Below are 8,978 nucleotides of genomic sequence, written 5' to 3'. Positions count from 1 at the left end.
TCTCAGTACCTCGGAGTCAGATTTCCCAGTTTGGATCCTGCGGGAGGACAGTCCTCGGACAATGATGAACAAGGACAATCAACAGCCACTAGCGGGGACACCAACCACCGCCACCAACCCAGCACCCCCCTCTCAAGCTTATTCTGCGGCACCACGGGTCAGCTTCCTGCACCCAGCAGAAGGATCCGTGCCCGACACCCACGGGCCCAAGGCCCCTGAGATGGAGAGGGACAAGCCAAGCCAGAAGCCTTTCCACCAGGCCCCGGCCCCAGCCCCAGCCCCAGCACCTACCCAACCCAACGTGGCTCCCAGCCCCCATCACCCTAGCAGCACTAACAGTTGGGTTAGCAGTGCAAAGCAGAAGGAGGCTGGTGAGAAGCCAAGAGGTCCACAGAGTGGTTCACAAGTGTTCCTTAGAAGTCCAGAAGAGCGCAAGACCTTTCTGTATGCAGTCAAGGAGAGGTCCTCAAAGATACCTGGAGATACGTACAGGAACGCAGTGACAAGGAGTCTCTCCACGTCTATAGCTGTCACTCAACCCAGTGTTGTGACCTCACAGGCTTCTTCTTCAGAGCCTTCTGTGGTGAGCTCAGCTATGTCAAAACCCACAGTCTCAACAGTTGCTGCTCCATCCTCTGTGATCAGTGCTGCTCGTCCCTCCATGATAAAGCCTGTTCCAGCTCAGAAGGTGAGTTGCTGTTTTGGTTCTGTGTGTGCAGAGATGTGCTGCTACTGAAAGTGTATCTGATGGATGGTCCAGTTGCATGTACAGTTGATGACTTGATGAGATGTTGTGGCTTCACATCCTTGATTGTTCTGTAATTACAGTACAGTATACTGTTTGCATTTGTGTCCTTAGGCTACTACATAATTATGTGATTTTTGCGATCAACATTACATTGATAATTCCCAAGAAGAGCATTTGTGATTTTGAGCACTGGGATTATACCAAAACTAACCAGCCAGGGCCTTAATGTACAGTAGATTAAACTAACCATACAGGCCCCTAATGTACAGTAGATTAAACTAACCATCCAGGCCCCTAATGTACAGTAGATTAAACTAACCATCCAGGCCCCTAATGTACAGTAGATTAAACTAACCATCCAGGGCCCTAATGTACAGTAGATTAAACTAACCATCCAGGCCCCTAATGTACAGTAGATTAAACTAACCATCCAGGCCCCTAATGTACAGTAGATTAAACTAACCATCCAGGCCCCTAATGTACAGTAGATTAAACTAACCATCCAGGGCCCTAATGTACAGTAGATTAAACTAACCATCCAGGGCCCTAATGTACAGTAGATTAAATTAACCAGCCAGGCCCCTAATGTACAGTAGATTAAACTAACCATCCAGGCCCATAATGTACAGTAGATTAAACTAACCATCCAGGGCCCTAATGTACAGTAGATTAAACTAACCATCCAGGCCCCTAATGTACAGTAGATTAAACTAACCAAACCAGCCAGAGCCCTAATGTACAGTAGATTAAACTAACCAGCCAGGCCCCTAATGTACAGTAGATTAAACTAACCAGCCAGGGCCAAATAAAAAGTAGATTTGAGATGTTAAAGTGCTCTTGGTAGTGTAGACATAAAACCAGCCAATCAACTTCCATGAGACATGAGTCACGACAACGTAAGAGGAATAATACTCTCTATAGCTCGCCACCCATATCCGGGGCTTGTCTGTCATTCCTCAGGCTAAATGACCTAGAAAGACATATCATCTTTTCAAGAGATAACCCACCGGTCTCTGAAGTCCTCTGGACAATAATCACAAACAGCCCATGGAGCAGTCCTGTATTTTAGCCTCTTGAAATTGGTATTTGTAACAAACAGTTCTGCAGTGTCATTACGGTGTAATTACTGAAGAGACAGATTTCACACACATCTCCTGGTTGTCTGTGTCCACACTAATGAAGTAATGAGATTATTAGTATTTAGGTGGGTTAAGCCCACCAGTATCCTCTGTCTAACCTTAACCCTCTGTAAATAAATCTAACTCCACTTATTCTTGTAGGCCTCTCCGTGCTACTGTGGTAAACTGAATATCGCGGTCTGTTTTCACAAAGTGTCTCAGAGTAGGAGTGCTGATCTGGGATCAGGTCGGCCCTCTTATTCGTTATGATTTGAGAGGCAAAACCAATTATGTGTTGCGCTGTGTGTACGGGCCATGGTCGTCTTTGACACCATTGGGATGCCATAGTATTATTATGGGAAAACCATCAAAATAAGATTGAGGTGAGGGGGGTGTGGAATTGGATCACCACCTAGTGTTGGATTTTCAAATATTGTACTGGAAAATAGGAAAGACCGCTTTATCTGTCATGCTTTATGAACTATTTACAGAGAGGATTAAACAATATGATTCCACGAATCCCGCAAATTAATGCTGCGCTGTCAAATATATGACTAACAATGTCCTTTCAACTCTTAACACTCTGATCAGATATGGCAGTCTGTGATCTAAATATCCATGCATTTGCAATGAGAAACACGTCCATATTTATATAAATGCCTATAAAAAAATCTATATTTATGCAGATGAATTTGAATTTTCTAAAGTCTAGCAGTCTCTGCTTTATTTACCCACAGTATCTTATTAAAGGTAGACTAATCAATATGACATCTCGATATCAAATCAAATCTAATTGTGTTTGTCACGTGCGCCGAATACAACAGGTGTAGACCTTACAGTGAAATGCTGACTGACAAGCCCTTAACCAACAATGTAGTTTTAAGAAAATACAAAAAAAAATAGAAGATAAGAGCAACAAATGATTAAAGAGCAGCAGTAAATAACAATAGCGGGGCTGTATACAGGGGGGCACCGGTGTCGAGGTATTTGAGGTAATATGTACACGTAGGTAGAGTTATTAAAGTGCATAGATGATAACAGAGAGTAGCAGCAGCGTTCCAGGGGGGGAGGGGTGCACAACCAAATTTTGAAATTGCATCTAGTGTGTTCTTCTAAATATTAATTTGGGTTGGGGGGCCCTTACCGCCCGGGGGGGCCCTAAGCACAAGTTTAAACCTGAACCTGGCCCTGACCATCCAGGAAATTATGCTACAGAGTATTTGTTTCCTTTAAGAATCAGACAGGAAAAACTGGTTCTTTCCACTTATGTTCTTGCTTAAAACAGCAAAATCATAATCCCCATTTCTGTAGACTTGTGCACATCTGTGCCACCCATCCCGTAGCTGTGTTTCTGTCCTAATGTTTGGGAAATCTTAACACTTTGCAGTAAATGTCTATTTAAGGATTACATGTGGTGATGTAAAAATACAGACATTGTTGAAAGATATACATAATAATGGTGTTTAGTCTGCCTGTGCCCCTAGACACCAGTAATAGAAGGGAGTGGTGAAAAAGTACTGTATCAAATAAATGAACATGCCACAGAACATAAAATCAGCATGTGTAGGCCGACTGCCACATGGAGCTTTGCACTAACTATTCATTTTGTACCACACATTTCTTATCAATCATCATCTGAGCTGGATCATGGGCTGTGTTTTTATGTTCTCTTTCCATTTTGCACATACTGCATTTCAACCGCATGTCTTGATTGGATGTGTTTTTTATCTGTACAATCAGGTTATTTTGGGGTTGAGATTTTCAGGCTTTTGTAAAACGTGTGTAATATGGATTAGTTTCAAATTGTATTAGTGGATGTACATGGTACTGTCCAATGAAATGCTTACATGGAGGTTCCTTCTAGACAATGCAACAACAATAAGAAATCATTAAATATAAGAATACGAACATAAAGTAAATGTCTCAGTAGAATAGAATATACAGGAAGGCACAATTTATAGTCATGCTGTACAGACACAACACGCAACACTGCTTAAACCAAATTTAAGTCGTTTCTCATGAATGAGGGGAAATTGTCGTCTCTGAATTTCTGAATTAGCAGAATGGCTCAAGATAATAGTTTAGCCATAGTCATGATAGCCTATCATCACGGGGAAAACAATACAACTTTCATAAGCACAAGGTAGCCTACATAAATACAGCATGCATTCTGTATTCTAAAATTATTGCACATTTATGATGGATAGATAGTTCATGCTGCCAGTCAGTGGAATCTTTGGATAAGAGCTTCATTATTTTCCTTTCTCGATGTCCTGTATCTGCCACAGGATAATCTACCCTCGTTTGATCAGGAATAGTATGAACTAGGAAGCGCTTTTAGATGGGAATGTACCAAGTGTCACGATGTTTGAGGGGAAGGCTGGAAAGCGTAACAAAAGTCAATAGATAAACACCGAGGGCAAAGTGTAGCAGATAGGAAGCGGGAGTAGGACGTCGGATCAAGAAAATGCTTTGCACACAGATGGAATAAATCAATCGTTGGTAAGTAAAATGCATCGTTAACTACGTCAAGAAGAAAGTTTTCGAGTCAACAATGTCTGGTTATTGGATTCAGAAGGATGCTGGAGCTGGCTGAAGTGGAATTCGTGGTTAGCTCTCTGGCTAGCTAGCTACAGTACAGTAGCTCGTAGGGTTTCTACTTCCATAGGATTCTGTCACGCCTCCAGTCATCCATTCCCAGCCAGACTGCTGCTTGGATTCAGGGCTGAAACTACACGACTGGTGCAAGCCATGTCCTCCTGCATGTTAGGAAAATGGGTCAGCTTTCTTCGGAGGAGAGAACTGTTTGATGCGTTTGTAGTAAAAGTCAATATTGGCTAGTTTTACATACTGAGAAATGGTGGGGGTTGTTTTCAGTCAGCCAAGGGATCTGAAGTGAACAACTGTCAGAACAGCTTGCATGCGAAGAGTGATCACAAAACATTTTGGGATATGGACGAGAGTGATGATGGGGTAAGGTGCTTATAGCAGTAACGGTAAACTGGCTAAAATGAATTCCATAATGTCTAGTTTGTTTTTAGCTAGTTAGCTAGCCAGCTCAGAATATAACGGTCATTTGGTTTGTTGGCTAGCACATTGTCAACTGTGATTGCTACTGTTAGCCGTTGTCCCTGGCAGTTGATAGCATGATGCTCTTTATCTAACTGTCATATCACACCATAGCAAGCATAGTGACAAATATATATATATATATATATATATATATAAAAAAAATACAATTTTGCCAAAAGTCTTGTTTGCCACCTAACGTTATACCAGTAAGAGTATGTAACGATAGCCAAGAGATTTGGAAATTGTGGCTTGCTGTGGTGCTGGAAGCTGGAAGCTCTTTGTTGTCAGCCAGACCCTTCAATACACCATGATCTAATGTTATAGTCTAACTGTTAGCTAGTTAGCCAGCACTTTACATTTTTATCCATTGAAGAGGCTAGATTTTGTTGCTGTAATTCATAATCAAAGCCTAGTTTGCACTCTTCTAAATTATAGCAACTTCCTCTTTATTTTTGTCAATTTTGTGAAATTAAACATTTTTACGGTAAGCCTAGTAGCTACATTATTTACAGTAACTGAGTTGCCAGTTCAGTTTTCAACACTGTAGTCATTGTAACATTATTTTGAAGGTAGATTCAACTAGCCAAGGGGTTTAACATAACAAGATGCTCCTATAATATGAAATTTAAATTGGCTGTGCTTGCTTGGATTAATCCTTGGATCCGATTCAAATCTGGGGTAGAGCCCCAGCAGTGTTTTCCCCTCAGCAAATGTTTCCACTTCAGTATTTTCCCCTCATTCGCTCTTCAATTTCAGGAGCTTTAGCTAGAAGTCAGCGGGGTCTGCCTGAACTAATTCTTCACTTTGTACAGTTGTGCTCTGTTTGGATGTGATTATGTTAATGTAATTGGGAAGGCTTGGAGTGGCCCAGCAATCTTACTGGCATTGTAAAATGAATTACCAAGAGAGCAGTGCATTAAGCAGCAATGGCTTCATTCCTAAACTGTTTGATTGACTAAGTACCGGATTGAAAAATCACCAGTGTTTCTTTCTCTTGCTTTTTTACACAGTTAGGATTTGTCATAAATTTACCTTAGTGAGAAGACAGATCATCACATGGTTAAATTCAAGGGGCTCAATAAGTTACCTATTGTCCAAGACACATCTTACAGTTCGTCCCATGCACGGTGCAGTTTATCCACTGGGCCTATGTATGACAGAACATTAGAGATGTATTGCTGCATGCATCTCACAGTCCCTTAACTGGCTGTCAGAGACGATTTCCCTCCTAAGTATTTTTACTACTTATGAGGATGATCTGGTTTTACCACATCATAGCACAGTTCTGAAAGACAGTCATTATTGTATTGCTACATATGCCCTCAATGGACCTGAGTCAGGATGGGCCAGAAGTCTGTCCTGTGAGCAATAGGAATGCCTGCAACCTGTCATTAAGGGCACACTTCCTTCACTGTTCCAGAAAATGTTAATGAAGACTTAGGCTATTTAGGGTGTTCCCCGCTTACACTCAAGAGAGATTCCTGCCACCTCTGGTAGGTGTTCCGTGTTTGTCTGGGATTCTGTCTCCCCTCTGTTCACCTGACACTTGGCCCGGTCTGACATGGGAGTGGCTGCATATGGTGTTGACTGGCCTGACAGCTGTGAAGGATGCATTGTTTCCTTAGGGGAGAGACAGAAACAAAGCATTATGCTAAGAGCCAAAAGGGCCTGACTGGGAATTGGCTAGTCTTTGTCCAGGAGTAAGGCTATCATAAAAAGTGGCTTGATCAACATCAAATAATCATTTAAATGATTCTATATTTGTCTTGTTATCAGGTGAGTTAAAATCAGCAAGCATATCAGATCATTATTGCTTTCATTTCAGACTTCCCCACTGCTAACCTGCTCTTTAGCTCATTTCTATTAGAATTGCCTCCTAACCCAGATCCTTCTCCCATAACCCATGTAGCACAGATTTTGGGCAAACACTCTTGTCTTTTCTTTTTTTTTTACAGGCAAACAAGGAATAGTTTTCTCCTCGGCTGATGTGAATAGTGAGAGTTTTGTGTCTTGGACAGACCTTCCTTTACTTCCATGAGTCAAGCTAAACCCAATGACAGATGGGGTTCTGTTTTCCATTAATAAAGTGTGCATGCATTGCAAACCTCCAAAAATCAGGTCTTTTAGCAAAACATGACTTGATTTGGTACATCATTTAAAAGGGTTTGGAATCTTTCTGGTGTTTTTTCCCCCTCATTATGCTTTGGCAAATGTAATTCACTAATGCCGCGTAGCCTATCTATTCTATCGTATCAAAGGTCTCCAGATTCACAATCGTTGTTATTGAAATCCTGTAACAGGACTTTTCCGGAACAGAAATGTGATAAGGAAATGTAAAAGCAGTCTTGCCCTTGCAGAGCGCTGCACTAACTAGATCATGTCTAATTCACAAGCTCCCTCCCTATAAGGAGTCTGCTTCTTCCTATAAGTAGTGCCCTACATGGAAGCCCCCATTTCACCTCATTAACAGATGTTATTACTACCTCTTAAATGGTATTACCCTTCAGGGTTCATATCCAGTCTATCCTGTTTGACTGATAGGTCATGTGACAATCCCACTAACTAACATCCAGTGATCCGTAAAGGAATACAACTGCATCACCAACCCCATTTATATGCATGTTATAGGCCTACGTCTTTGGGTCAAATGTATTGGATTTTTAAACTCAGTTTAAAAGCACTTCGCTGAAGAGAGTGCAGGTATAAAGCCCTGTGTCAAGTGACTGATGTGTCTGGCACCTGATATAAATAAGAGATTTGGCAAGAAGCTGCACTAAAGGAAGCTCTTTTGTCTTATTTATCAAATGCTCATGAAAGATCCAAAAGCGGATTATACCGGAAGATTCATGAGATTCACTTAAGTTGTAATTTATGGCAGAGTCGGCACTACAGATTTACAAAGCCTGTTTACAAACAGTACAGAGAGAAATACAAAAAAACTGATTGTACTCGAAGTAGGCTAGATGAGCATATTTAGGCATATGACATTACTGGTCTGAAATAATAAGCCTAACATATTTTGCTTTGATAAAAGCATATTTTGCCTCCATTTCTTGTTGTTACTTGTATTACTCTCTTCTAAGTCTTCAGTCCAATGGTGTACTTACTATGTACCATTTCATACACTCACAGGACCAGGTTGTAAACGCACACATTAGCTCTGTAATAATTAGTACTTTTGCACCTCCTCCATTACATGGTGACACAGAAACACAGCCACAACAGATCACAGATAGACATGCTGCTCAGCTTTAATCTGGAATGTTTGCCCATGGCAGAGCCAATGTGGCCCAGCCTTATTATGGCATTGTAAAAATGACAGTGGAAAATGATTTTGTCATCACCCTCGAATGACTGAGGATTGGTCAGTGTGTTCATTTGAGTAGCATGTCATCTTATGCAACTTCTCAAAAGCAGATTTTCTTCACCTTTAGCCTATGCTGTCCTGGCTTGATATTGTCTGGGACATTACTCTCGCTTTAGAGAGTTAAAGTTCTCTAGGAGTCTATGTGGGCCGTGCCTGTGTCATAACGGAAAAGCTGACCTGTAGGTTAGGCGCTCCAAAGGCAGTGAACCAACTGTGCAGCTGCGTGTTCAGAGCCATCTGCACTTTTTCATTTTCTTTGAACCTCCAAAAACATTTTCCGACCCTAGATGGATCGGAGCACGGTCGTCCCACAGCCTTTGGATTGACTAATACTCACTAACCATAAAATGCACACAGGCTGTATTGTTTCTGACCGTGTTTACTACTCTAGTAGCCAAGACTTGCTCTATATGTGTGTACTGTCAAAGTTTACAACAGCTTTAGAATGCTCGGGTTGTCCTCCGAACGCTATCCCTGAGCTCTACACACGGTATGACAGAAGTTAAGAGGGTTGAAAACCTTTTCATTGACTAAGAGGAGCTTCTCAAATTCAGGAGATGCAGGTAGGCCAATCTATTTTCACTTATTTAGCTTTCTGTATTTTTGCGTTCACCTAGATATGGTTGGTCTTTCTCTGTCCTTATCAGTACAGTAGAACAGTTACACCATTATT

The 8,978-nt window shown here is 41.4% G+C and overlaps 1 protein-coding gene across 4 annotated transcripts in view; it reads left to right on the top strand.

Annotated features, from left to right (window-relative positions):
• Window positions 1–8,978, top strand: part of psd3l (pleckstrin and Sec7 domain containing 3, like) — a 151,476-nt gene that overhangs the window by 6,707 nt on the left and 135,791 nt on the right. For 2 of the 4 annotated variants that reach the window (XM_029710365.1, XM_029710364.1), the window contains exon 2: window positions 1–688. This exon is cut by the window's left edge and continues 541 nt beyond it. In XM_029710365.1, the coding sequence (XP_029566225.1) occupies window positions 1–688 (688 nt within the window). Of the gene's footprint in view, window positions 689–4,228; window positions 4,369–4,435; window positions 4,840–8,978 lie in introns of those variants that run through there. The other 2 variants (XM_029710366.1, XM_029710367.1) reach the window with 2 other exon arrangements.

This window comes from Salmo trutta, chromosome 23 (assembly GCF_901001165.1).
Source record: "Salmo trutta chromosome 23, fSalTru1.1, whole genome shotgun sequence".
NCBI lineage: Eukaryota > Metazoa > Chordata > Actinopteri > Salmoniformes > Salmonidae > Salmo > Salmo trutta.
The sequence above is the reverse complement of the archived record's forward strand: the minus strand, read 5'-3'. Positions and strand labels throughout refer to the sequence as shown.